The 27,963-nt window shown below is 47.9% G+C and overlaps 12 protein-coding genes across 12 annotated transcripts; 5 read left to right on the top strand and 7 right to left on the bottom strand.

The window, feature by feature from the left end:
* Window positions 1-338: 338 nt before the first annotated feature.
* Window positions 339-2,304, top strand: YBP1 (Ybp1p; the record flags this gene model as incomplete). The annotated part of the gene is made up of 2 exons (XM_024860290.1): window positions 339-2,248; window positions 2,271-2,304. The coding sequence occupies 2 exons, from the start codon at window positions 339-341 to the stop codon at window positions 2,302-2,304; spliced, it is 1,944 nt and encodes a 647-aa protein (XP_024711508.1).
* Window positions 2,305-2,346: 42 nt separating this feature from the next.
* Window positions 2,347-3,741, bottom strand: HPC2 (Hpc2p; the record flags this gene model as incomplete). The annotated part of the gene is made up of 1 exon (XM_024860289.1): window positions 2,347-3,741. The coding sequence occupies one exon, from the start codon at window positions 3,739-3,741 to the stop codon at window positions 2,347-2,349; it is 1,395 nt and encodes a 464-aa protein (XP_024711507.1).
* Window positions 3,742-3,848: 107 nt separating this feature from the next.
* C7M61_004976 (alpha-ketoacid dehydrogenase kinase family protein) lies at window positions 3,849-5,303 on the bottom strand (the record flags this gene model as incomplete). The annotated part of the gene is made up of 1 exon (XM_024860288.1): window positions 3,849-5,303. One exon carries the CDS (start codon window positions 5,301-5,303, stop codon window positions 3,849-3,851), a length of 1,455 nt encoding a protein of 484 aa, XP_024711506.1.
* An 816-nt stretch (window positions 5,304-6,119) lies between these two features.
* C7M61_004975 (uncharacterized protein) lies at window positions 6,120-7,736 on the top strand (the record flags this gene model as incomplete). The annotated part of the gene is made up of 1 exon (XM_024860287.1): window positions 6,120-7,736. The coding sequence occupies one exon, from the start codon at window positions 6,120-6,122 to the stop codon at window positions 7,734-7,736; it is 1,617 nt and encodes a 538-aa protein (XP_024711505.1).
* A 278-nt stretch (window positions 7,737-8,014) lies between these two features.
* C7M61_004974 (uncharacterized protein) lies at window positions 8,015-8,794 on the top strand (the record flags this gene model as incomplete). The annotated part of the gene is made up of 1 exon (XM_024860286.1): window positions 8,015-8,794. One exon carries the CDS (start codon window positions 8,015-8,017, stop codon window positions 8,792-8,794), a length of 780 nt encoding a protein of 259 aa, XP_024711504.1.
* Window positions 8,795-8,858: 64 nt separating this feature from the next.
* On the bottom strand, window positions 8,859-9,359 carry RAD6 (E2 ubiquitin-conjugating protein; the record flags this gene model as incomplete). The annotated part of the gene is made up of 1 exon (XM_024860285.1): window positions 8,859-9,359. The coding sequence occupies one exon, from the start codon at window positions 9,357-9,359 to the stop codon at window positions 8,859-8,861; it is 501 nt and encodes a 166-aa protein (XP_024711503.1).
* A 202-nt stretch (window positions 9,360-9,561) lies between these two features.
* Window positions 9,562-11,193, bottom strand: C7M61_004972 (proteinase B; the record flags this gene model as incomplete). The annotated part of the gene is made up of 1 exon (XM_024860284.1): window positions 9,562-11,193. One exon carries the CDS (start codon window positions 11,191-11,193, stop codon window positions 9,562-9,564), a length of 1,632 nt encoding a protein of 543 aa, XP_024711502.1.
* A 1,357-nt stretch (window positions 11,194-12,550) lies between these two features.
* Window positions 12,551-14,542, bottom strand: C7M61_004971 (uncharacterized protein; the record flags this gene model as incomplete). Its single annotated transcript, XM_024860283.1, has 1 exon — window positions 12,551-14,542. One exon carries the CDS (start codon window positions 14,540-14,542, stop codon window positions 12,551-12,553), a length of 1,992 nt encoding a protein of 663 aa, XP_024711501.1.
* A 1,965-nt stretch (window positions 14,543-16,507) lies between these two features.
* Window positions 16,508-18,595, top strand: MNN26 (Mnn26p; the record flags this gene model as incomplete). Its single annotated transcript, XM_024860282.1, has 1 exon — window positions 16,508-18,595. The coding sequence occupies one exon, from the start codon at window positions 16,508-16,510 to the stop codon at window positions 18,593-18,595; it is 2,088 nt and encodes a 695-aa protein (XP_024711500.1).
* Window positions 18,596-18,663: 68 nt separating this feature from the next.
* On the bottom strand, window positions 18,664-21,798 carry C7M61_004969 (uncharacterized protein; the record flags this gene model as incomplete). Its single annotated transcript, XM_024860281.1, has 1 exon — window positions 18,664-21,798. One exon carries the CDS (start codon window positions 21,796-21,798, stop codon window positions 18,664-18,666), a length of 3,135 nt encoding a protein of 1,044 aa, XP_024711499.1.
* A 687-nt stretch (window positions 21,799-22,485) lies between these two features.
* On the top strand, window positions 22,486-24,666 carry MPS1 (serine/threonine/tyrosine protein kinase; the record flags this gene model as incomplete). The annotated part of the gene is made up of 1 exon (XM_024860280.1): window positions 22,486-24,666. The coding sequence occupies one exon, from the start codon at window positions 22,486-22,488 to the stop codon at window positions 24,664-24,666; it is 2,181 nt and encodes a 726-aa protein (XP_024711498.1).
* A 121-nt stretch (window positions 24,667-24,787) lies between these two features.
* Window positions 24,788-27,230, bottom strand: C7M61_004967 (uncharacterized protein; the record flags this gene model as incomplete). Its single annotated transcript, XM_024860279.1, has 2 exons — window positions 24,788-25,964; window positions 26,167-27,230. 2 exons carry the CDS (start codon window positions 27,228-27,230, stop codon window positions 24,788-24,790), a joined length of 2,241 nt encoding a protein of 746 aa, XP_024711497.1.
* Window positions 27,231-27,963: the final 733 nt, after the last annotated feature.

The raw sequence follows: 27,963 nt of genomic DNA, 5'->3' as shown, positions 1-27,963 counted from the left end.
GCCACGTTAGCAGAACGAAACAAGAGTCAAAGGAACAAACACTGTTCAATAAACTCTCTGACTGCTAAATTTCAGGTAGGCAATTGCAAGTTACCTGTTTGATACCTTTATCAGTGTATACCCCTGACTGGTCGTATAACGGACTTATCAACGGTCCAGCTTCACAATCAATGCCCTCAAAGTAAACAAACTCAAAAAATCTCTTTAAAAGACCTCTTCAATCAACCCTAGAGTACCTTCCCCTCCCGTTCAGCCGTTTACAACTGTATTGACGATGGAGACCCGTACATTGTCTAGTAGCGCGGCTAGAAACGAGAAAGAGACTCAAAGGAACAACTATGTCTGATACCGAACACGAGCTGGGGCTGGATGCCACCATTGAGGCTCAGGAATTGGAGAAGATTTTTGAAGTTTTCACCCAGGCCGCCGCCGAGGCCAAGGAGCTGGGCGATTTTTTGTCCTACTCCACCATCTTGGATATGTACTTGAGCGAGCCAGAGAGATATCGTGTGGAGGAGAGAGACCAGATCTTGAGCCATCTTTTGAAGATTTTGGATCTGGACCACGACTTGGTGTATGAGATTGGCTGGGATTTGCCTGCCTTGTTGCTTCCTTTTGTGGAATCCGACTACGCCTTCGATGGAGCCCTCCGCAATGCTCCATGTGTCTTCAACGTGTGCAAGATCTTTGAGCTTTTGGCCCACCATGGCAATTCGAAAGAGTTGTTTTTGAAGAGCACTGAGCTTTTGAGCTCCTTGCTGGAAAACGACGCCGTGACGGAGAATACCTACTTCAGACACAAGTTCTACGACGTCAAGCTCTACTGTATCTTTGAATTGATCGACAGCTGCTTGAGACGCATCCACACGCTTTACCCCTCGCGTTTCCTTGCCATGACAGTGGCCAGTTTCATCAATTCGCTTCATGGCAACCCTGTGGCTGATCTAGGCGAAGCCGATTTCCGCTGGAAGAGAGTCTACAGCTTCGCCAGAAACTACCAGAGACCACCGCTCCCAGAAAAAATTGAGGTTTCGCCCCAGGAACTTGAGAAGATCAACAGCGACGAGGACTACTTGCAGCGGAAGTTGTTGACTGGGTTTGTCACTGAGGCTGTGAACTTGGTCACCAAACGTACGGTGGTGGGTTTTGCCACAGACTTCCTCAATTACCTCCAATGCGTGGCAAAGAATAAGGAAAGTGAGCACAACGTCTACCTACCGGTCCTTGACCGTCTTGTGGAGCTCGCCCTCTCTTTCGATGTGGACTTGACAACCAACTTCAAGGACTTCATCGAAGAAAGCAATGATTTGGTCGACACGCAGGAGCTAGAGGGTGAAGATGACGACGAAAAGCATGGGCATTTGTTTGAGAAGTTGGTGGTAAGTTACCAAAAGACTATTGTCAGCTCCTTGATAAGCAGCGAGGCCAAGGCTGTTCATGACTCTGCAGCTGGTGTGTTGGTTCTCTTTACAAACTCCGTGGGCCCCAACAAGGACATGAAAAAAGTCACAGTCACTATCAATGACGCTGTATCGCTCACACTTCGATTGGTGATTCCAGGCATGATTCACACCACGTTTTTCAACAGAGGTTTCACAGACATAGCCGTGTTCTGGTCATGGTACGCCATTCATCAAGCAAACCTCGAGAAGCGCAACCTCTCGTTGGAGCTTTCCAAAACTCCATCCCTTCTTCTCCTGGCATACCTCCAAGCGTTGCTTTTCATGTTGATCTCCAACCGTGAATACCCCAACTTGAGATATGTCGTGCTCACACTCTTGACGAAGGTTCTTGCTCATGCCCCTGAAGATACAAGTTATGCATTTTTGATTGACTCATTGAACGACTGCCCCTATGAGAACCTCAAGACTGCTTTGGTGGGTGTCTTCAAGGAGTTGGTTACCAAAGAGAAGAGCGATCTTTGCGAGTTGACAAATACCCTACAAGATTCCAGCATCTCGGAGTCTAAGCCCGACAACTCACGCCCACCTCCACTCCCAAAGAGAAACAGCTCCCGCAGCACGAGGTTCATCACTTTGACAGACAGCAGAGTCAAGGAGCTACAGGGTGTCTTACAAAATGCTGTTGACCGCACTTTTGTCACTGAAGATGGCTCTACTACTATCGACAGGGACTCTTGTGGAACCTTGGTGGCGCTTTTGAGTCTCCAGCATGTGCTCCAAAAGCCTGGTCTTATCAAGGATGAAAGCAGCGAGGTTGTGTCTTCCTTGAAAGGCAAGCTCCAAAAGTTGGAGGAAGCTAAGAGTGAGGATCCTACAACTGCCAACATGGCCGGTATTTTGAACATCTCTCTTGAGCGTCTCTCTAGCTAGATACATAGACAATTTACTTCTTGCCCTTTGCAGCACCCTTCTTGGTGGTCGATGTAGTAGCTCTGTCCTCCACCAAGGGTCCCCAGTAAACGAAGAAACCTTCCTTGGTTGTTGTGATTTCTTCTTCCCACTGAAGCTCCTCATCATCAATGAAGGGATCTTCGTAATCGTACTTACCCACTTTCCTGTTCATACGAGTCTCATGCTGTCTGGCTCTTTGCTCCTCTGTTAACTCGTCATTGTTCTTCTTCTTGCTTGTAGCATTGCTCTTCTCATTCTGAGCGTTCTTTTCGTTCTGAGCTAGCGTATTGCCCTTTTCATCTACAACCTGTAGCTCGTCATCGTCATCTTCGTCGGCACCTTCGTCTTCGTCGTCAAGCATCTCATCCATGAGGTCAATTGCTGACTTTGCATTGGGGTGTATCGTGTTCCAGCCGTACTTCTCCTCTGCAAGTTTGAGCACATTAACAACTACCTCAGCTTGACCGGGCATGGGTGCCTTAGGATCAAGGAGAGGAATATTTAATGCAATGATAGGTGGAGGTGCCGCCAGCTTATCCTTCTTGTCTTCGTGGGGTGAGTTCTTCGAATCATCCAGCTGGTCCTCCTTCTTGAGCGACATGACAGCAGGCTTTTCTAGCTTGACAGGCTGACTTTTCGTCTTGGCTTTATCGGCTGTGGCCGTAGGATGTATGGATGGTTTATCAGCAGGTGCAATGGCAATTTCAGGAGTCTTCTTTTTGCTTTTGGGGCCTGGCTTCTTGGGCTCTGCCTTGACGTCACCTTTTGCTGTCTTCTTCTCTGTCTTGGCCTTTTTAGCAGCAGATTCCGTCTTTGCGGATGATGCTCTCTTCTTCTTCTCGGGAGCTGGCGCCAGCAGTGCGTTGCTTTCCTCGGAGTTGATGATGGAATTAATGCTTGTTTTGCTTGGGCCACCTGCCCTCCACTGAATGGTAGAACTGTCGATTGGCTCCGTGGAGCCCACTTTGAAGTTGCTTTGGAAATTCTTGATATAGTCCAGCACTGCACCAGGATTATCGCCCATCGTGTTGAGCTTATACGCCAACGGCGACGGCCTGCGATACGATGGTGCTAAAGGCACGGGCAGCCGCAGAGCTCTTTCGTTATCGTCCACCACAACAATCTCTGGTGGTGAAGAACGCTCGTCGTCTATCACTATGGGTTTCTGCGCCAGATTGGGCCTTAGTTCGCCCTGCGCTTGGAAGTCAGAAACAAGACTCAGGATTGGGTTCGGTCTGTATGGCGAAGCCGAGTTAAGCGGCTGTGGACTTTGGGATCCCATGTGTGGAGCTGGGGTCTGACTCTGGTTGGCATACTGATATTCCTGTTTGGCATTCTCCTCGCCACCGCCTAGAAGCAGCGATATAGGCACGTTTCTTTGACTCATGTGCTTGATCTATTGATGAAAATGCCCTGGGTGGACGTGTTGGTGTATCAGAAGAGTTGGAGAGGATGTAGATGTTGGATGTATTTGAGGTGCGCATTGTGTGTAGACTATGCTCTGTCCAACTGGATCACATTGGAGTGGAATCCGAGCTTACTCAATTCTAGGCAGGTGTCGCTGCCGTAGCCTTCAATTGAATTCATGCTGAGGTTTCCGTTCCAGTAGTCGGCATAAACCTTGCACATGGGCAACCCAAGCCCCAACTTGAACTTGTAGTGTCTGTTGATCAACCTGTCTAGGGTTGACTTTTTCGTCTCTGGCAGTGTTTCTGCCATGGAGGTTCCCAGAAGCTGGTCTTGCAGTTGAATAATGGAGGAACCAGCTGGAGTGACTTGGAGATTGGAGTACATTTGCAAGTCTGGGATGGAGTGGAAGTTGGCAAGACTCTGTCTGGCATGGTCAGGCAGTTTTCCGAAGGACCAGATCGACTTGAGCTTTTCGTGGCTCATGCCGCCGCCCTGGTCAGATATGCGGAAAGTCACCAGCTTTTTCGAGTCAATCAACGTGACCTTGATTGGTGGAAGTTTCTTGCCGCTGTCTCCGTGGGTGGTGATGGTGGCTTCCATGGAGTTTCTCAAGATCTCACCAAACAAGTAATGCAAATGGGGTACCATGAACGGGAAGCTCAAGGAGGTATCGCCGTCAATCTCTAAATCAGGCATGAGGTCTCTATTGGGGAATGCCTCCAATGAGGAGTCTTTCACCAACTCGTGAACCATCTTGAAGTGCTCTGCAGCGTTGCATCGATGGAAGATCTCGCCAATGTAATCTGGCGACTGCCTCTGGTATGGATGTTTTTTGTAGATCTCTGTAAGCGACAAATGCTCCTCTACAATGACTCTTCTACTGATTCTGGAGCGGAGCATTGAGCTCATGAAGTTGTCTAGAGCATCCTGTGGAAGACTCTCCAAAATGGACACCTCCAACGCACCCATCATGAGATGAGACAAGTTGAAGACGTGTTGATCCAAGAGATTGCTGATGTCCTCACAAAAGCGTTCGTTTTCAGATGCCGTGGTGATATTGGGGATCTTCCGGAACGCATTGAACAGATGGTAGTAGCTTTCGTAGATCTGAGCGAGATGGAAGTTGTTGACGACTCCAAAGGGAAGCGTTTGGAGGTCACGGATTCTCATGGCAAGTCGGATAGGCAATTCTAGTCTGACAAAGTTGGCAGAAGCTAGGATCTTCTGTTTGGTCAAGGCCTTGCCGTACCCTGCCAATTGTCTCAACGACACCGGATGGGGCAGTTTCTGGGAGTATTTCATCAACACCTCATTCTGGAAAAAGTGCTGGGGCGTCAAAATCAGCGAGTACAGCGGATACGGCCCGAGATCTTCCAAGTGGTTAGCGATCTTCTGCTTGCTCACCAAGGAAAGGATATCGTCATCAATGTAGGAGTGGGATGAAATTGGAGATGATGAAGCTGTCTCCTGAGGCTTTGAGTAGGCTCTGCTTAGTCTAAGTATGGAGGGCAGGCGGGTTTTGGTTTGTAGACGGAACATGGGGGAGGTGTTGCAGATGATCTTGAGAGTGAGATAAGAGTGAGCATCTGGGGTAGGAGAAAAGCAGGATGGAGAGAGATACGAGGTGTAGCGATTAGTGAGTTTTTGGTTTCTCCTTTTGATTAAATTGAATATTTTCGGGATCGGACTTTTTCTTTGTGGAACTTTTGTGGTTTTCCATCGGTGACTAATTCGCAGCCAAAGTGGAGGTCTTGTGAGAAGTTGAGGAAGAAGTGGAAAACCCAAGATGGACTTGGAATCAAAATTCAAATAAATAGATGATCTTTCAAGTGGCTTTCACCAGAAAACAACGTCCTCTTTTACAGATGAACTGAACAAGAAAAGACTATGTTTGCTAATTCACCCAATGGGTATAGCAGATGCACTTTGATGTGCTTCCACATTCTCTGCCATTGGTACCCTCCGATCACGACAGATCAATAGAAATACAAAAGTTGCAAGTCTGGGTCCCACAAAACTTCCCCACCCACATATTCGTCTCCGGTCATCATTTCGGAGTTTTTGTTATTGTTTGCTTTTCGTGGTGCTTATCAAGAAGGCACTGTCAAAATGGCTGCGAAACCACCACAACAAGCAACCCACATAACAACCACAAACCTACAAAAATTGGATTTCAAAAACCGCTCCACCTAACTGATCAGAAGGTATTTCCCAAAAAACGGAACCAACTGTTTGGCTGGATCAACGGGTGGTGGACCCTGCAGGACTGTTTACCTTCCCCAGATCAGCCAGCCACCCAGATCAGGCCTCTTCAGATCGTAGCTTTAGCCTTCACACTTCTTCACCACTTTCTTCATGAACGTTTCTCGAACTGGCTACTTCACCTCCGATTATCTAGACAGGCGAAGAAACCAGAGTCTGTCGACGCTTCCGTCCAGACTGATGTCACCGGTTTCTACGCCGTCAACTCCTAGACGAGACAATCCAGATGAACTAGACGAAGCAATTACACCCGCTCACTTGAACTATCTCTACAAAAAGCAGAGAACGGTCGATTACCTGGACTACTACAAGCCCAAACGGAAAATGGACGATTCTTCGTCGTTCCACACCCAGGACCTTGACCTGGTTCAAGACCAACCCAGGCTGATACCAGCCGGATACGAAGGTTACTACATCGACCAGAAAAAACGTTACGAGGATGCCGAGGAAGTCAAGCCAAGAATGTTTACGCATAAAACGTTTATGGACGTATTTGACAGAGACCAGGACGAGCGGTTCAACCCTATAGACGTTGTCTTTGACGATCCCGAGAAAACCAGAGAACAGGAGAAGAAACAGAAATTATCGAGAGCAATGAAGTCGGTTCAAAAGAAGGTGGGCATCAATGACTACAATTCGTACGACTACTACACCCAGAATGAGCTAGACGAGAAGAGGGCCCAGAAGGAAAGGGAGAAGGCCAAACAGAAGCTGGAGAAGAAGTTCAAACTTGCATGGAAGAAAAAGAAGCAAGAGAAGGATCCGGAGCTTTTCGTTCAGCATGTCAGTGATAATTCAGACGATGAGGAGATGGAGGGATACGAGAATGATCCACAGAACGAGAATATCAAGAAAGCATGGAAAAGAAAGTGGAAGAACGCCAAAAAGGCTTTGGGTGACGACTACTTCGATAACTACAACAGGGAGAAGGAAGCTCGTTTAAATCAGAAAGTGAAGAGCATCGAAGAGCCTGAACAAGAGATTGAAGCTAGACTGGGCAGCATAGGCCCAAACGACAACTTCCACCCACTCTGGAACTACATGCTTTCCTGGTTGGTGTACAATTCAGCTACCACGCAGGCTTCGGCCTCTACGACTCCTGCTGCTCCTGTCGGGAAAATAGTCGAGATCGATAGAGGAGAGTCAATCACACCTTCTAAGAAGAAACGAAACAAGCTCAAAGACTACAAGACCAAGATGAAGCGGTGGAACGAGCCTGCGCTGGCTTATTTTGGTAACAAGGCCGTGCCTGAGACTCGAGCAGTCCAGAAGTTTGACCAAGCATCTACCATTTACACGGAATCCGAATTTCCAGAAGAAATCGAGCTCAGTGACGATGGAAACTTGAGTGACGAAATAGCATTGGGCAACGAGGTTGATCTGTACCAGTACCCACCTACACTGGCGCAGGCTATGATGACTAGAGAGAGCAGGTTCAGTAAGCTTCACGAGGGCGGACCTGTCAAGATTGTGTCGAACATCAACCTGTTGATCAAGAGCATCAAGATCATGAAGATCATTTTTGCGCCAATCGACATTATCGCCGTGCACTTTCCATCACTTCAGACGGTGGTTATTCTTATTGAGTTGGTGATCTTCATGTGGATTCTCTACGAGCTTTCGCTACTCATTGATGCTCTTTGCATGGCTGTCAAGGCCATCTGTGCACCGATGATTGCCATTGGGAAGTTCATGAATCGTATCGTCTAGGCATTGGGAATGGGTATATAGAAATGGAATTGAGAACAGAAAGCTAGGAATGAGCGGTGGTCAGTATGTGCGATAGAGTGAAGTTGATGTGTGCTACTATAAACATCAAACTACAGTGACGCAATGTATTACGAGAAAGCCTCAAATCACAGACGGGGTCTAGCATTCCCTGAAACATTAATTCAATGATTGAAAAATATAAAGTTCCCTGGACCCACTTTGGTGATACTGCGCTCCATATAGTGGGTGCAAATCGTCGCATTTTTCTCTTCACCAACATGCTTCGCTTGAATACCGTGGCACCATTGACCCGCTGTGGGTTGCCATATACGGCCAGATGCTCCCTCCGTCTTCTCCTGACCGCTCCAGAACCAGAACAAAACTCAAAAAGCACCACCCCTCCAGCACGGAAACTTTCACCAGAGGAAGCCAAAGCCGAGGCTGCCAAAGTCCACGTTCAAACACTCAAAGACATGGGATCGCTCTTTTCCTCTGGCAGTGACGATGGAACTCAGCCTATAGACACTGCTCCAATCTTCAAAAACCCCCAAATTTTCGGCACATTGAGTCTTTTGCATCAAGGCCAGGTTCTTCAAGAGCTTCAAGAGAAGTACGACAAAAAGTGGCACAAGCTCACCGAAGCCGACAAGAAACTCGGCTATTACATTGCATACGGTGACTGGGGTGTCAGAGAGAAGTTTTCCAACTGGAAGTCCATGGAACCTCCGCTCGATCTTCCGTTTACTCTTCCTTCCAAAATACGAACTACACAACCAAAAAACAATGACAAGATTAATAAATTAGAGCCTGTTATACTTGCCGAGACGCCCGTCAGAAAGGAACAGTTTGACATTAAAAAAATGGACCCTGTGACCAAGACGTTCATCTATATTACCATCCTCGTGGTGATGTTGGCGATTGCTCGTGACAAAAAGATCGGCGAGGAGGGCAAGCCCAAGGAAGTCGTCATCGAAGACTCATTCCAAAAGAAGGAACCCGAGCCCGTGCCTGAACCTCCAAAGCCAAGCAAGAAATGGTACTACCTCTGGCTCAAGTAGCACTACGACAGCCCCCCAAAAGGCACCTGAATCCGCCCTGTATATACATAGTCTAAAGAAGCCACTATTCATCATCATCATCGTCATCCTCGTCGTCGTCGTCATCATCGTCTTCGTTCCAGCTTGTTTCCACAGTTTCTCTCACTCTCTTGATGTACTGCGACCGGTGGTCCTTGTATAAATTAGCTGCTTCCACGTTGGCTGGCGACAGAATGTTGGGGTCGTTAAGTAATGATTGGATTGACGTCAAAATGCTCGAAACGTCGTAGGTAGGAGACCACCTGTTCTGCAAAATATCTAGACACAATTCGCCACTGGCGTAAACGTTGGGATGGAACATTTCACTCATGAATTTAACGGAAGGAGGTTTGTTGGGGTATTGTTCATCAAACTGTAGCACAAGCTTGAAGGTTCCGTCTTCAAATGGTGTATCAGCTGGGCCTATGATTACGGCATTCCAGGACATGACGTTATCAGGGAGAGGAGAGGCAGAGACACCCGAGGGGGCGTCCAGCTGCATCCTCTTGAAATCACGCATAAGCCTTCTTTTTGCGGGAGTCGACATTCTATAAAAAAAAGGTGTAAGTTGGTGAAATTTACCATTGAGTATGGCGCTTCTAATCATGGTAGACCTCAAACACACCCGTACACCGCGCCACTACCACCGCTATACCTTCTCCAGACTTCCCTCGCGGTTAAATCGCGCCTACACTTGCTTAATAATATCGTATATCAATAACTAACGGAAGCTCTACTCTATAGAACCCTTACTGCTTCTGGTAGATGTCGTTGACCAAGGCCTTGACGTCGTCGATGATGTGGGAAGAGTCCTTCTCCACCTTGGCGAGCAACTCGTCAATCTTGGAGCCCAAAGTGGCCTGCTTCACATCGACAGCCTCGGACTCCTCGGTGGCCTCACCACCCCAGAAGCTAGTCAAGTTGTGTCCAGCACCGTTGAAAGCCAAGAGGTTTGGAGTACCGTCATCTGGAATGTCGGACAACTTGTTCTTGGTGGCGTAGTTAACCAAGTTCTTCTTCAACTGACCTGGGGAAACACCCTTCTCAGAGACAAAGAACTCAGAGTCAGCACCAGGCTGCAAGGACACAAAGTAGGCCAACAAACCGGCAATGTGAGGAGAGGCCATGGAAGTACCACTCAAAGTGGCGGTGGCGGTCTCGGAGCCAATGTAGGTACTCAAAATGTTGAGACCTGGGGCAAAGATGTCAACAACGTCACCGTAGTTAGAGAAGTATGCTCTGGCGTCGGAGATGGTGGAGGCACCGACAGTGACGGCCAACTCAGCGGAAGCTGGCGAGGTGTTGGAGGCGTCCTGGTTCTCGTTACCAGCAGCCACGGCAAAGTGGAGACCAGCCTTGACAGCGGCATTGACAGCCAAGTCCAAAGCTGGGGACTTGCCACCACCCAAAGACATGTTGGCGGTGGAACCCTTGAAGCCCTTCTTGCCCTCCTTGGCCTGCTCCTGGTGAGACTTGGCGGCGAACTCAACACCCTTGAGAACGTCGGACATGGAACCAGAACCGTTGGAGCCCAAGACCTTGACGGCAACAACATGGGCGTTCTTGGCAACACCAAAGTCCTTGGAGGCAATTGTACCGGCACAGTGGGTACCGTGACCGTTGGCGTCGTTGTCGGTGTCACCAGTAGGGATGGTCTTACCCCACTTGGCTCTACCCTCGAACTGGGAGTGGTCAACGAAAACACCAGTGTCAATGACGTAGGAGGTAACACCATGGCCACCCTCAGTGTCGTGGAGGTACTGGTTGAAAGAGCTCAAGGAGAGAGGAGCTCTGTGAGAGATTCTGGCCAAACCCCATGGAGCACCCTTCTGGACGTCAAACTCGTTGGCGTAAACCATTGAGTCCTTCTCAACGTGGGCGACAGCTGGGTCACGGCGAATCAACTCAACCATGGAGTCCAAGAAGTAACCGGTGTAACCAGTAAGGAGGCTGGCCACGTCGAACTGGTCGGTGATACCGCCCTCGGTCTGAGCAGCCTCAACGGCAGCAAAGTATGGGTCGGCCTTGTCGGCAGAGCCAACAGCCTGGGCGTGAGCCTCGGCGACCCACTGCGAGTGGAAGCTAGCGTAGTCCTTCGACACGCCCTCCTTGAACACCACAATGTACTTGTGGGGAATCACGTCACGGAGACCCTCCTTAGACAACAAAGGAGCAGCCTCGGAAGGAGCAACCAACACAGGGCGCTTGGCGTGCTTCAAGTCGGCAACAAGCTCACCAGCCTTGTGGGTGAGGTCTTCCTTCAAGGTAGCCAAGTCGGATGACTTGAAGACGTCGATAACGTCACCAATGTGGGGGATAACGAGACCGTTAACGCCCAAGGTGGCAAGGATGGAGAGGGCCACGGAGCGGGAGAACAACATGGCTAAAAAGTGGAGATTGTGTGTAGTTTGGGTTCTTTTTCTGGAATCAGATAAGAAGAGGGAGTAACAGTGGCGATAAGAGGGTCGGCTTTTATAGCGAGAGGGCGGTGTGTGTAGGAAAGGGGGCCAGCCACCACGGGAGGTACGGGTGCACAGATAATCCGGGCGGTCCAGGGCTTCAGGAAAGTGCAATTGCGAGGATGAGGTGTTTTTTGAAGAATTGGGGAAGTTTGAAACCTCCTGGTCGAGTTTGATTTTGGAGTTTCTCGTACATGTGGTGGCTGTGGCGGCCCTACTGCGGTTGCTCGCGTGCTGATAAGCCTTCCGAGATGCGGACTAGTGATAAGAGGCAGAAGGGAGGAAGAGGAGAAGCTGATTTTGTGGTATCTTTTAAAAAGCATTGAGTGGTTAGATTCATGAATAGATTCCGTTTTGTATCGGTTTTTGTGTAGGTGATGGTGGTGGGTTGCTGTGGACTGTGGAGCTGAGGCTTTCGCAGCCACTCATGACTCAGACCGGTCTGGTCCGGGGACGAGAAGAACCAAAGAGATGAATTATTTTGACATTTTCTTCATTAGTCGAATTGATCGATTTCGTGTTTTAGGCCACTTTTTGTTTCACGTGGGCTGGTGAAATAACGGTCGGCCCCGGAGACATCCACACTATCCCGCACCGCACAATGGCAGAATGTGAAAGTTGGTCGGGTCGTGGATTTGCATTATCGGTGGCAAGATAAGTAATTTTGCACCCTAGCGGTTGAAGACGGTTTTGGGGTTTCCGTTTTGTAATTGAAGGAAGTGACCGTTTTCGGTCGAAAGGATCTCGGAGTTGCTGATAAGGTCCCAATTCCGTGCCCTGGTGGTCCTCTAATAGTGGTTCTTTGGATGGAGCATTCAGTAGGATCCACTATACTGAATTCTCTGGGAGTGGATTTGGAATTTTCTGGTAGATCTTTATGTTTTTGATATTTCTTCAACCTTGGGATTCCTTCAACCTCGTGCTATCTCTTGTAGTTTGGCCATGGACTTGGCACCAAAATCACATTCATATCTACAATTTGAAGAGATCCGCTGACATCAAAAGCTCCCATTTTCTGTTTTATGTTAACTGCCTGACTATTAGCTCTATTTAGACCAGCCATTGCACGAAATGCATGTGTTACAGGACCACACTTGTCGGCTATCTTTGAGACACCCGAGGATAACGTTGCTATTGCTTAGTTTGGTCCTGGGTGATATCTGACAATAGGATGAACATCTACATTGGATTTGCGCTTTAATAGAATCGTTCTCCTGTAATAAAAAGGGCCAGCCGTTTGGCTCAAATGCTATTGGTCTATATGCTAATGGCTGCAACTCTAACTGACGGAGATTGCGTTTCGTGCAAGCCATTCCCTGGCACTATCCTCGTTACGCAGTTTGTGAACCGCCTTGAGTGCCATGTTTCTGGAGTAGTGGCCCTCCTCAGCTAGGTGCTCCACGAGTGCCTTCTTGTTATGTACACTTTCGGAAATGCAAAAGTACAACTCGTTACGAGAGCTCTTCGCGCCGTTTTTCTTCGTAATTGGAAGCTCGGGCTTGACTATAAGCGGCAAAAGCTCTTGTTGGATGAGATTGAGCAGGTCTTTGATGGGGAGTGGCTTGGAAGCTGTAGCACAATGCGAGTTTTGACACCAGCTGTTTCCACAGCCTTTGGTGAGCTGTAGCATGTAGCGACGCTCGATCCTGTTCTGCAACTTGATGTGCGTTGGATCAAGGACTGTTGCAAACAATGGTCCGTAACAGATATCACAGAGGCCGAGCTCGTTGGTGGCGTCTTCGACAATGTTCACACAATTAACATTTGCACATAAACCAACAGATTCCGTGTTGAGCTCGACCTTGTCCATGTAATGCATCCGCATGTGGCTCTTGAGATCCTTGCGCTTGAACACCCGATGGCACTCGAAGCATTCCGTTGTTTTGTTGCCACACTGGTTTTCATGGTGAGTGAGGTTGGTGAACCTATCTTCGTATGTCTCCTCCTCTTGTGGCAAAATTAAATGACAGAACATACATTCGTGGAGTTTTGCAGGGCAGCTTGTCAGCTTATGGTCTCTCACCAACAGCACAAAGTCAGAGTACTCTGGTGAGTTGTCACACTCTTCACACTTGTATGGACCGCTGTGCTGAAGACGGTCATGCTTGAATTTGAACAAGGTGCTGTTTCCAGCTACTGGAGGCACACAAACATCGCAATGCCAATGGTTGGCAGGCACTTCCTTATTGAACACCAGACCACAAGAGCACTTGACGTTGTTTCTGATGCAAAAAGCTTCGTGGAGAGGCAACTTTGCTTTTTCAATTCTTTTCCCACAGTGGCTGCATGGAGCTTCCATAGTTGAATTCTTCACCTCTTCAGCCTTTTGCACGATAGGCTTCTTCTCAAGCCTGACTTTGGCATTGTGGTCCCATGCAAACACCACGGCGTACAAGTAGCATGAATCCTCCTCCTTATACTTCTCCAAGTGGTTGACGATCATATCGCTCCTGACGTCGATCTCCACAGCCTTATCGGTATTGGCCACAACCGAATCCTGAGACATAGTTTCAAATGCAAAATTATCCAACTTGACAAACTTATCAAGTGCCACTAGAAGGTCCACGTTGTAGGCTTCATCTTCGTTTTCGGACCTGAGGACCAAGGAGAAGCTGCTTTGTGCTTTCCGTAGATCAATCTTAAAGATCTTTGGCACAGCACTTTGGTTGAAAGGAACAAGCTCGAGTACCTCAGAGTTTGAGAGCTCTGGAATGTTCTCCAAAGCTGACGTGGCATCATTTTGGCTGAGCTGCTGGGCAGCCATTATATCGTTCAACGGAAGCACATCCAAGATGGTATCTGTATCCACAACGATGACAGTAGGTGCATTGGCATCCTCGACGTTCACCTCCACCAAGGTCTTTGCAACTCTATCGTCTATAAAAAATGGCTTTCCCTTAGTGAGGGTTGTGTAGTTCTGGCTGAGCTGGGACTCTAGATAGTACTTCCAGTTGGTGATGTGGGGGTAGAACTGAGCAGGCTTAAGCTGAAGAAAGGTAGCCTTCGGTAGGTCAGCTAGTTCGATAGAAACTATTTCATTCTTGATGCTATCGAAGATGTATTGTGGAACTTCGATTGTGCCCTCCTCTGCTGTAAACTCTTTCACTCCCACAGCTGTGATCGATACACCATCAGATAGATTGAACACCAAAGGGTGCGGTAGATCGGTGACGTTATCTATGGTTGACTGTAGTAGGGAAGGTGGAAATAGGCATTTATCCGAATTCTTCGGAAGACCTTCCAGGAGCTGGACCGAGAGCTGGACGGACATTTGTGGTTTGTAAGCAATGAGTAGATATAGTTGCAAATGATGGCAAGTCCTCGAGACCGGCTGCACGTGACACCATAACAAACAAGGAATAATTAATAAGTGGTCGATTTAAGCAGAAGGGGAGATGTTGTAGTTATTGAAAATATCAGAGTCACCTTGGATGTATTTGGATATTAGTTTGGGGTGTGGTCCAGTTGGGATCTCAGTTCTCACCATATTGAGAGGGCCCATACACACATTTAGTTAGCCACAAAATAAATGAAAGGCAAGTTTTAATGAAAAGTAAAATATTGTCTTGAATTATAAGGAAATCCCATTTTTTCTAAAATGAAAGGTTGTATCAACTTGGTCCCATGAAAGCACATCCTCAGTCACCATTATCAACATAAGCGAATAATCACGACAATCGGAACCTCTCCACCACCGTCTCCACCGCCGAAACCCCCGTCCCATTCCAAAACAACGCCAAACCGTTCCAAAATGCAGAAACCTCTTCCTCCATCCCAACCCCCTATCCACATTCACGGCATGTCGGTCTCTGGTTCGCAGCCATAACGCACCTCTTCCTAAATTCACCCATCACAGCCTTCGTCTGCTTGTGTCACACGATCAATGTCCTTGCCGCTCCAAACAAAGGCTTTTGTTCCAATGTCGAATTGTCGCTGAAAATCCGACTTAGCTCCTACGCCTCTCTTCCTCCCCGACACCACCACCGTTTGCAGAAACCCACTTTCCAAACTAGTCCACCACAATCCTGGCTCGGCGTCACAAACACAAATTGCTACCATTTGGACGCACTTTTCCTTATTCTTTTGGGACGGTTCCCCTGAAAGATGCACAATGGCACGGCGTGGTGGCACACTCCTGGAGAATTCTCCTAAGCCAACCAAAGCGATAAGGGGCGGAGCACAAGCAAACAAACGAGTCCTTCTCTACATATTCGTCTTCTACAAAATGGTATTTTCCCGTTTCCTCGATGCACCGATCCGTCGCATTGCATTGGTCAAAGATAATACGCATTTTGAACCAGTGGAATCTCAGCGCCAAAACGCCAACGCCGTGCATGCTACGCTTATACGGATTCTCTCCTGAGGCACTTTGGTCAATAAGCTTCAAGGCGTTACATTTATGGTTTTCGAGCCGCAGCCATACGAGATCTGCACCTCTGGAAAATCACCGTGGCACACACCGCAAACGACGTAGTAGACACGCCTGACTATGTTTCAACGGCATTTTCCCTAGGACCCTGAAAACCCTTAGGGGGTGGGTTTTCTGGAAATGCTGGCAAAAGCCCTCATCTGATGCCCGTCACGTGACACCCACGAGGCGAAGGCGAAGTATGCGTGGTTACGTGCCCGCGATGTCTAATTAGCACGGCATATACTCCCACAGCCAACCTAGCAATAGCAGAAACGCAAATAACCTTCTATGCTTCTCAGGTACAAAGCTTTTCCCACGGTGCACTGGCCTTTTGCCACAACCCTCCCCCAACCTTAGAAAACCGGGCTTCACAATTTCAAAAACCACATTCACCCAAATCCTCCATACGCCGTCGGCTGCCACGTTTTGAGGCTTATATGACGGTGCAGCACGTCAAGGGTGTGCGGTTTCTGGGTGCAAAATCCACACTGTTTCTGCAAAAGCACCCAGGAATTCTGCGAAAAGGTCCACGTCTGGACAATAACAAAAAGATTATTTTTGCTACGGTGCGTGTGCGACACCGGCGGCTGGCTTTGTTGATCAAATTGTTCTTTTTTCTCTTTTGTTTTTCTTCTTTTTCTTCTTGATCCCTCTTTTCTTATCTTCGGAAGAACCCACTTTTAAGCTGCTTGCCAGCACTCCGTTCGCTATCTTATCTAAAGTTTTTTTCATCCATCCGCTGTATATCATCCAGCCGCCTCGCGCTCCTTAGACAGCCTTTTTTAACTTTCTTCCCAGGCTCCATCCCAAACCTTCGCTTTTTCCATGCTGTTAAGCAAATTCGCCGGTCTGAGAGCCGGCATCGTCACAATTCTTGCTGTGGTGCTTCTAATAAATGTCGCCGTCTTCAGCAGATCCGAACCTGACTACTACACTAACGCCTCGGATGGAGGTCTCGAGAAAAGCTTGGATGCCTTGACTTCCACAGAATACACCGAGCTGCTTCGTAAGGGCTTGCTAGAAGCCAACAAGGAGATGGTGCTAGATCTGATCAAGCAGGACTTGTACAGAGCACACCGGGAGCAGTTCATTGCGGACTTGCGTAAGGAGGTCAAGGGCCAGTATGAAGAGAACTTCATCGAGGAGCTCCAGAAGAAGCTCAACGACCAGTTCACAAACTCGTTTTATACCTTGAAAGAAAAGGACTACGGTCTTCTCCAGGGCATGGAGAGAAAGTTCTACGAGGAGCACAAGGAGAGTCTAAAGAACTTTGAGATCTTCTCGGCTGTCGACCAGGTCCTTGCCTCGGATGCTTCTCCCAATCTCAAGGAGAAGGTCCGTGAGCAGTTGGACAAGACCATGTCTCGGAAAGACTACTTCCGGTTTGTTTTGGAGGACTTGATTGTGCAGAACGGGCCCTCCATGGCTCCCTTGACCAGAGCTGAAAGAGGCAGCGACTTGAAGGGCTGTGCTTTCGTCGTCAACCCCGTCATCTACGACGAAAAGAAGTTGGACATTGTCCAGTTCAGCAAAGAGCGTTTCCTGGACTTCCAGAAGAACCACGACAATATCGTTCTGCAGCTCCGCTTGATGAATACTCCTCCCCACCAGATCTTCAGCGGCGACGGTATTGTTCTTAGTGCCGGTGGAGCATATTTCGCTGGTGCCATGGTCGCCATTGCCCAAATCAGAGAAACCGGATCCAAGCTCCCGATTGAGGTGATGATCAACACCGAGGACGAGTACGACGAGAACCTCTGCAACACCTTGCAATCCACCTTCAACGCACGCTGTGTAATTATAGAGAAGGAGATTGGAAAGGACTTGTTGACCAAGCTCAATCTCTCCAAATTCCAGCTCAAGATTCTTGGTCTTTTGGTTACTTCTTTTGAAAATGTCATTGCCTTGGACGCAGACAACATGCCTTTGATCAACCCCGACAAATTGATCCTGTCGCCAGAATACCTCAAAACGAAGTTTCTTCTTTGGCCTGATCTCTGGCAGCGTACTGTCTCACCAACATATTACGACATTGCCAGACTAGACCCTGGCATGCCTGTCAGAAGACATGGTATTCCAAATAGCGAGGACGCCAGGGACTACTTCGCTAGAGATCCTACCATTGTGCATCTCCACGATCGTGAAGGCATTCCTAATGCCGTTTCCACCGAAACGGGCCAGATGGTCTTCAACAAGAGAGAGCATTTCAGATCCCTTTACTTGTCTCTTTATTACAACGTCTATGGCGCTACCCACTACTGGAGAATGTTCTACCAGGGAAGCCCCGGTGACGGTGACAGAGACACATTTGTCCCTGCCCTCCACGTCTTTGACGAGCCCTACCATGTTGTGGAAAGAGCCACCTGGTTGGCTGGCTTCCATGAAAAAAGCGGTCGTTTCCAGGAAACCACTATCGTTCAATACGACCCCACCACATCTGCTGGCTTCGTCCGCCAATGGAAGAGATTCTTGGCCGGCCGTGGGATCGATACCAGACTTGCGTTTGATCAGAATAATGATCACACAAAGAATCTTCTTAAGCAGTTCCAAAAGGAACTAGGAGAAGCAATGCCCGCTTTGCCTGAAGTGATGTTCCTCCATGTCCACAGACCAAAGATCAACCCTATTTTGGAAACCGATCCAAAGGGTTATTTCAACTGTTTTGAGCAGAGAAATTTGGGCAAGCCCGGTGTCTACAGTGATCACTATGGAGCTACAGATTGGGAACTCCGGTTCAATCTTATTTCTCGCTGGGCCGCCTGCAAGGGTCTAGGAAGTCCAGATTGGTGGAAATCGGTCCACCGTGACCAGACTGAGGTTTGTCAAAAAGTGTCCGATTACGTGAAGTTCTTGGAGAAAGATTCCAAGGATCCCAAGGCTCACAAGTTCGAGCATATCGAGATTGATTTCTAGATCAATTGGTTGCATATTTTAGCATGGCTCTTATACCTATAAATATTTATATCTATTATGCCTGTGACCTATTCCTCCTCCGATTCAGATCCCAGAGATCCATCAGAATCTTCGGATCCGTCAGACTCTTCTCCTGATTGCTGTGCAGCTTCATCAGCTGTAGCATTGATCTCCTCTAAAGAGACTTCATATCCTTGTTTTTGCAAGAACTCCTGGAAGCCTGGTGCAGTTGTGGTTGGAAGACAGGAGAATAAAAGCGAATGCTTTGGCTCGAAGAGCGGAACAAAGTACTTCTTCAAAACCTCCAACAAGTCCTCTTTTGTAACAGAGCCAAGACTCTTCAAGAAGTCTCTGGCGTAATTTGGACCTCTCTTCTTGAAAATATTGTCCAACACCTTGTTCACGGCGGCATCGTGATTGTTGGATTCGGCCTTCACAAGTGAATTCACAATACCAGCCACAGCGTTGTCAATAGCAATTTGGTCAATCTCAGCTTCTCCAGAGGCATGTTCGTGCACGATCTTCTTGGTTGTTTCCCATGCCTGTTGAGCGTCAGCACCTCTATAAATGACAAACGTAAGGAATCCAGACTCCACCATTCTTCTGATTGCTGCGTCATAAGCAAGACCTGAACCTCTAACTCCTCTCCACAAAGGACCCTCCATGGCAGTCAAGATTTCACTGGCCAAGGCTATTCTGGCAATATCGATATCGGAATAGTCTGTAGGAATTGGTGTCATGGCAATCAAGTGAGTTGTTTCACTTGCTGGGGTGGTGACCAAAAATGCCTGGCCTGAACAACGCTGGCCAATTTCAGATTTAAACTGGAACGATCTGGGCACCTTTTGGAGATCCAAGTTAGCCTCAGACTTGGCACCATTGAACTCCTTAACAAACTTAGACCACGAAGAGATGGGTTTCTCGAGGCTGGAGCAGCCACCAGTCAAGAAAAGCTTCATGTTGTTGACATTGAAGAGTTTCTCCTTGATTGCATCGATATCGGCAACAATCTCGGCAAATTTACCGTCCTCAATTTTTTGCATCAACTCTCTGTAGAATCCCTCAGTGTGGATGGAATCCTGGGCCTTTCTCAAAGAGGTTTCCTTGTAAACTGTTCTATATTGCGACGAGTACATCATCAACTCGTCGTTTCTCTTTTTGTCTGGAAGAGAATTTATGAGCTTCTCGATAATCACCCTCACTCTGGATTCCTCAAAGACAGAGTACTTGAGGACGTTTATCAACCAGTCGATAGCCTTCTCATACTTTCCAACTTCGAATTTGATAGTCACCGTAATGAGCTCAACAAACTGGCTGTCAAATCCATTGTCCAAGTCAAAATCAAGCAAGTCGTTATTGAGCTCAGTGATGACCTCTTCGTAAGGCAAATATGTGCCATCAGGCTTTTTGATGGAAACAGAAAAGATATCCTCGACGAGTGAAAAGTATCTCAAGAGCTCAGGAGGAACAACAGCTGACGAAAAGACCAACTGAGCGGTGACAAATTGAGATTTGTAGTCTTCCAAGTGGACATACAATGGGAAGTCTTCGGGTGTATCCTTTTGAATGCGCTCGTGCAATGGACCATCATTCTTGTAAAATGTAAGCTTGGAGTCGTTCTGACCTGCTTTATATGAGTCGGTCTCAATGAAGTCAATCTTTGAAGCATCGGGTTTGCCAAACTGGGTGAGAACATCGTCTGGAATTGGTGCATCATTCTTTGCTTGAGCGTCGTCAAGTGTTTTTTGCAACTTCGTGAGGCCTTCTTCGCCATATTCTTCCCTTATGGTTTTGTTACGCTTTCTGTTGTCAGCCTTGTTGTCCTTGATAGCCTGGGGAGAAGGCTTTCCAATAATCGTAACGGGCTTGCTTTCGATAAAATTGGTTTTGATGAAGTCACACCACTGCTTGGCAGTCCACGTAGCCAACTCGTCCTGCTCCTTCAAACTCTTGGACCATTTGCTCAAATCGGATCCATCATGATTACCGTAAATCACTTCCAGTATAGCCAAGTTGGACAAGGTGAGCGGGGATCCTTCAGTCTTGGAGATGAACTTGATCTTCTGCTGCGCCACAAGCTGTCTCATATACGTAAGGTCAAAATTCTCCTCGTGTGTGATACTCTCCAAGAGCTCCTTGATCTTCTTGTCCACATTGTACAATTCACCAACAGGGACACCACCGACATAGAAGTTCACGCCAATACGGAGGAAGTCATCGGTAATGATATCAATATCCGTAGCTGACGGGTTTTCAACCTCGACCAAGTGCTTGTTCAACAATGAAATAGGCAGCTCTGCCAAGTAGCACCCGACCATATCGAGAGCCAAAACAGCCAAAGTGTCCTCTGCATTTGGCCCAATCCAGCCAATAAGGAGCTCACCCATAGACTCATCGTCATCTGGAAACAGCACCTCTTTGATCACTTCCTTTGTAAGTGGAAGGTCGACCTTGGAATCGAGCCATGGTCTCTTGTGCGGCGTCTCTGGCAAAGAAGGAAGACCAGCATCGAAGGCTTCCATGGTTTCAAGAAGCTCTTTCTCGTCAACGGATCCTGTGATAATCACACCCACGTTGTCTGGACGATACATGGCCTTGTGGAAGTCTCTGATCTGGTCCCAGGTCAAGTGACGCAATTCAGACATAAGTCCGCCTGTTTCCGACGAGTAGCCCGAGTCCTTCGAGTATAATGCCCTGTAATATTCAAGATAAAGCACAAACCACGACTGACTTTCGATACCTTGCATCTCACTGAAGACCACACCCTTCTCTTTACCCTTACCGTCAATGTGGTACACTTCCGTAAGGCAGGCTTCGTCGTTGATGATAGGATTGAATACATGGTCCAAATAAATAGGCAAAAGTTTCTGGAAACCCTCCCAGCCGGCGGTTGTAAGCGTGTACACCGTTCTATCTATGGCTGTCCAGGCATTGGTGTATGAGAAGAACCTCTGTCCCAAACTGTCTAGCAAGCCCTTGTACGGGTACTTCTTGGATCCCATGAACACAAGATGCTCCAAAGTATGCGGACAACCCGAATCATCAGGGATCTCCGTCGCCACAGCGAAATAACCGTTCACCATCGGCGTCGGCTGGTTCACATATGTAAGCAGCAAGCCTGTTCTGCGAGAACGCCATTTCTTTATGCTGGCAGGCGCATACTCCACATCGAAGCTTGTCTGGAGAGCAAACTGGGAGCTCATTCTGCGTGCTAGGTGGGAAAAAGACCGGATATTGGTGCTGAGATCTTCGCTGATGGCTGTTTTTCACTTCGCACTGTGGTGGTTAACAATCGAAGGGTCCACTGTGTGAGTTTTATTTTTTTCAGCGGGAGGAGATTTGCAGTTGGATTAAAAGAGGTTTAGATAGAGGCGATTATAGTTGTTTTTTTACTTTTTTACTTTAACAGACTTGGCTTGCCACCTGGGTTTTCGTGGGTATGCAGCATAGTTGAAATGGTTGCAAAACGCGGTACGAACTGAAGTACCTGAGCGATGTCCAATCTTATGACACTGAGTTGCTTGATAAAGTCTAACAAGAGATATTCCTTAGGTAGACCTGCTTAAACTCAACAGCTCCATCAAGTAATGGTCCTCTTTGGTGCTTCGTTTTGTTTGATGATATGTAGTCACCCTCCATTAAGCGGTACCCAATCTAAAAGCAATGCTGTCCTTCTCATCCTTTGAATAAACTTCTGACTCTTGATTTCCAATAGATATATAAACTAATTCAAGGAATCCTTGATGGTGGGTCGGTCCAAAACCTGGGGCCGATGACACACCCGTACACCTCACCAACTACACAAACAGCGCGCCTACAACAACAAACACTAGTGAAGCTTTATCCATAACAACAATAGCATACTCGCCGTCGTCGGTCTGAGCAATACAATGTCGCTAAACTATGCACCTTTATCGGTCAAGCGGCGAATGCAAGACGACGACACCTTCCTCCCGCCCCCTCTAAGCGCATACGGTCTTGCACTGCTCAATGAGGGTTCCGAAAAGAGAAGCTTGAGCTCAATGCAGATCGAGGAAAACCCAGCTCTACGAGCGAATTTGAAAAACAACTTGCTGGTGCATTTCAAAGAGGCGCCACGTGAAAGTGAGTCTCAAAACAAGAGCCTGAACTTCGATATCAGTGGGACCAATATCAGCACAAACATGAGCCATAACAATCTCAGCGGTCACAACATGAGTACCAATATGAGCGGAAATATAAGCGGTCACTCTTTCAGCTCCAACATGCACACTGAAGAAAACGAGGACCTCATAGATGCTTCCAATGATCCCAGCGCCAAACTGCTGCATACACATGCCACCACTCCTGGAGGATCACAGGCCACAGGCAGCTTAAGTAGGCTGAACTCAATTGGCTTGACCAAAAGGTCCAGATTCTCTCGCCGGTTTGCCAGACTAGGTCCCCCAAAACGTGCTTCGGACGTACCAGAAGATTCCCTAACGCCTGATCGTGACGATAAACCGGACCTACTAAAGCCTCAGCCCAAGAGCGAGCTACTCAATGCATTCAAAACACCACCCCTGTTACAAAATCAGAACCTGAACGGACGAAGCTCTCCCAGACGGCTCATCTCCAACGAGTCTACTTTCTTTAAATCCCTCGAAAAGCTTCGCAGTCACAGCAACGAAAACAGCCGTCTCAGTCCACCCCTCATTAGCGACGCAGGCAAAAACCATAATATACCCCAGCAAAAGCCCTCACGGTTCCTGGTCTACGTTGACAAGCATCCTCCCAGGCCATCTTCCCGTGGGCCTTCGCACAGGCCATGGAGCCGTCCTCCCCTCATGAGCATTTCACCAGGTAAAATCAATGCTGAGCCAGATGCTGACGTCTTCAGAAAACCAAAATTACCAAAACTCTCTGTTCCAACGCAGCCTCCTCCTCCTCCATCGAAATCATCATTCGCTACACCACCACAGCCGACTCCAGCATCGTTTCCACATCCGAACCCTCCCGAGCCGGTGCATGATCATATTCGTTCGAGTAGTGGTTCTGGTGGCATCATGGAAAACGGAAAGCGGAAGAAAATCATATTTGTTAACAACGCCCAATACGAGAAGCTCGAACTTATAGGCAGAGGCGGGACCTCTAAAGTCTATAAGGTCAGATCGCTTTCGAGCAAAAAAACCTACGCAATTAAAAAAGTTACCTTTGATCAATTCGATGACGCTTGCGTCAAGGGCTTCAAGGGTGAAATTGACTTGCTTGCCAAACTCAGAAACGAACCCAGAGTGGTGCAACTACATGATTACGCCATCAATGACGGCAATATATTCTTGACAATGGAGTGTGGTGAGCTAGACCTTGCTCATGTGTTGCAGCAAAGACAAGCCATCGGCAGTGCCCTCGATTTGAGTTTTGTTCGCTTCCATGCTATGGAGGTTCTCAGGTGCGTGGAGGCCGTTCACAGAGCTGGCATTGTTCACAGTGACTTGAAGCCTGCAAACTTCTTGTTTGTCCGTGGCATCATGAAGATCATTGATTTTGGTATAGCCAATGCCGTGCCAGATCACACTGCAAACATTTACAGAGAATCTCAGATTGGCACTCCCAATTATATGGCACCTGAGGCTCTTGTCGAGGTGAATCACACACTCAATTTAACCAAGGGCGCTAAAGCCAATACGTGGAAAGTTGGTAAGCCATCTGATATTTGGTCCTGTGGCTGTATCATTTACCAAATGATTTACGGTCGTCCACCTTATGCATCATACGCTGGCCAGCAGAGAATTATGGCCATCATGAACCCACAAGTGAAAGTCCACTTTCCAGCTCATGGCCTCGGGGAAGTGCCAGTACCCCGTAGCGCAATCGAATTGATGCAAATGTGCCTTGTGAGGAACCCCCATGAACGGTGGACTGTGCTGGAGTGCCTTACATCGGACTTTTTAAGACCCAAGGCTGTGAGCAATGACTTTGTCAAGGATGTCGTCAAATCCGCTGTGAACTACGGCTACCACAAGCGTCAACAGGGAGACTTGTCTGACGAGAAACTCAATAAGCTCGTGGACAGCATCATTGGCCAGATTGAATCTCTTAATTACGCTTAAAGACTATCGTGAAAACACGACCTAATTACATATAGCATTAGCATAATACATCGCATGAAAGACGTTTTATTGTATTTAAAACCATTGAGTCGTGATTTTGTGGCGGCTGCTCTAGAGTTTGTTAACGTGGTCCCAACTTCTCCAACACCCTTGGGCCCTGCTCCTCCCATTCCTGTTTCGAGATCCACATGTGGTCCTTGTCGGACATGATGTTGGCCAAAACGGCACCTCCAATGAACACCATGTGTCTTCTTCTTGGAGGATCCTCCACTCTGATCTTGAACTTGTCAAATCTGGAAGGATCGCCCTTCAACACTCTCGTCAACCACAACTGCTTCAATTCTCTCTCTAATCTGGATGGCAAACCAGGGTACATAGAAGAACCACCAGACAAGACGATAGCCTTGAAAAGAGACGATCTGATATCGACATCAGCGGCCTGGATGGTGTTGAACAATGTTTCTCCAACACCCGGCTGCTCGACATCGACCAAGCTGGGCTGGAACAAACACTCTGGAGCCTCGAATCTCTCGGAACCCACCTTGATGACACGGCCATCTGGCAACTCGTAGGTCTCGACCAACGTAGTGGTCTCGGTGGCCAACTTGGTGTCCAAAGCCAAATCGCAAGACACGTAACACAATTTCTCTTTTATCTGGCGCACGGTCTCAAAGTCGGCTGTTCTGTTGAAAGCGTAACCTCTACGCAACAACAAGTTGATGAGGTTTCTGGTCACATCTCTACCGGCGACATCCAATCTTCTGGTCAAGTGGTTCAACACGACAGACTCGTAGACTGGGACAATATGGGTCACACCGTCACCGGAGTCAACCACGACACCAGAACTCAAACCCTGGGCGTACAAGGCCAACACGGCTTGAATAGCGACGTAGACACCGCCAAACTGGTACTTTTCGAACATGACATCACACATGGTTTCTCTGTTCTTCAAAGGGTTCATGGGAGGCTCCGTCAAAAGAATCTTCTTGCCTTCCGTGGGCGTCCTCATCTTTTCGTAGAATGCGTAATCCCACAAGTGCTCCATATCCTCCCAATTCTTGATGATACCATTCTCCATGGGGTAGCTGATCTGCAATAGCGAACGGACCTCACTGGCCTCCGAGCCGCACATTATATCTTTTATCTCGATGTTGTCGGGCACCAAGGCATTTCTTTCTTCTGCTCTCAAAATGGGCCTTCCCACAAGCGAAGGGAATGTGTGGTCTGGGAAGTTCGTTCCGGCCCGGCCGATCTTGACGAAACCGGTACCTTGGTCAAGGACTAACGTTAGTAGAAGCCTAGGATAGTTATATTATTGTTGTACATACCAATTGGGGTGCCTTCCATGTTGTGGGTCTAAATGGTGTAGTGTCCGCAATTTCTGGTGATAGTGCCGGCACTGTGTGCAGGTCGCCTTGGCCAAAGCGTTCTCGGACATAGTTTGCAGCCATCGAGAAGAGCCACTATGCGGATGGATTTTGCGGCACGAGGAAGGCAAACGTGAGGTAGGATGTATGGGTTTTGATTTCGGGTTCGATCTTGGTCACCTGTTTCCACTTGAACTGCTCGTCTCCTTCCTTGATTCTGATACCCTTTCCGAATGGGTTGAAGCTCTTCGGCTTGGGTTCAGGCAGGGCAGTATCTTCGCTTTCCACCTCCCTGATATCTCTCTTGATGCCTTGATTTTCCTTCTTTTTGTCTCCCACCCGTGCAAGTCTCCTGCTTTCGATGCCCAGGGTTTTTCTGCCCTGGATGTCCTTGAGTCTCTTTACAACGTCCTGGAGATCCTTCACCATCTCCTTTCTGGCCTCGTAACGACGGCCCTGGATCTCCACCATCTCAATGCTAGTCCATCCGTTTGCTTCAAGCGCTTCAATCGTCTTGTCCACTTGCTCTATGCACGGACTGAAGCAGCAGATACCCACTCTGGAGGTCTGTGATACAACTTTGGGAAGATGCGGAATGGCCGTCCAGGGAGACGGCAAATCAAGAAACACTGAATCGGCGTTGATGCTTCCGTTGAGAGAAAACTTCTCTGGAAGGTCGGAGATTTCAAATCCTCCATTGCACACATCGCGATGAGTAGCTATAGTGTTCACCTGGAGTAGGCCATGCTCGTTCAATTCCTTCTGTGCTTCTAGAAAACGGGGTTCGTGGAACTCGTATGTGAAAAGACGTCCATCTTGAGCCACAGTTCTTGCAAAAGAATGGGTAAAACTTGCCGACCCAGTGCCTGCTTCAATCACCCTAGATCCACTGGTGATGCCGAGTCTCTGGATAATATACGACGAATCCGGCGTGTACACGATCTGGGTTCTATGCGGTAAGGATATCGTCCAGAGCTCGGGACTGGGTTGGAGAAGATGCACGAATCCTTTATCGTTGGCTCCTGCCATCTGAGATCCATATTTCATGCCCACCATTCTGTCGTGCTCAAAGCTGCCAAAACGGGTATTGAGGTACTCGCCCTTGGTCACGTAGAAGGGCTTGATGAGGCCTCGGCTGACAAAGGCAAGCACGAGGTCCCCCTCTTCGATTATGTCCTTGCATTCGTAGAAAGACATGGTCGGTTGCAAGAAATTCTCATCGCAGACTGCACAGGTAGATGTGGAGGTCAATGGAGCCCGATGGGTGCAAGCTAGGAATGTGGGGGAAAAATATTGAGGGAGGGAATTTTAGATAGTTGATTTGATTGAAGAAAGTTCTGCATTTTGTAGGGAAATGCTTCGAAATGAGCGTTTTTGATGTTATTGTTGTGAGGTAAATGGTTGCGAAATGTGAGGCATCGAACGCTGCCCACGAAATAAACAACTGTAAGTGGGAGCTTCTGAATCTTCAAAAGAAGAAAATGGTCAAATAGATAGCTTAAGGAAAAGGGCTTGAACGTATACGTCAACACCATTGTAGATTAGGTATGCGGATAGAGGTACAGAATGAAGTGTGATGTGGATCAAGTTCCCTTTCAATTGCGTAGCTTCGCCTTCATTGACAGGATGAAGTATATTTAGTGTAACTCCGACAAAATCGAAGATGAGAGTCCAACCTATACTTTTGTACGCTATTGCCTCTACGGTGTTTCCTCAGAATGGTTGCAAAATCTCAGTGCGATAGTCACTATGACTGACCCACTACAAGACAAGTAACAACAACAAAGAAACAAAGTTTGCCTCAGCACCTTCATTCCAAAAAGCCATTGACTCACTTAGCCAGTCCACAAACCCCTAAACTTCGGTGAATCTCCAAATCCTACGAGTGGTCGTGTGCGGCCCAACATCAAAGGTCGAAAAAACCGAGCCT

This window comes from Candidozyma pseudohaemuli, assembly GCF_003013735.1.
Source record: "Candidozyma pseudohaemuli strain B12108 chromosome Unknown scaffold00020, whole genome shotgun sequence".
NCBI lineage: Eukaryota > Fungi > Ascomycota > Pichiomycetes > Serinales > Metschnikowiaceae > Candidozyma > Candidozyma pseudohaemuli.
This window is presented reverse-complemented; position numbering and strand designations above follow the sequence as displayed.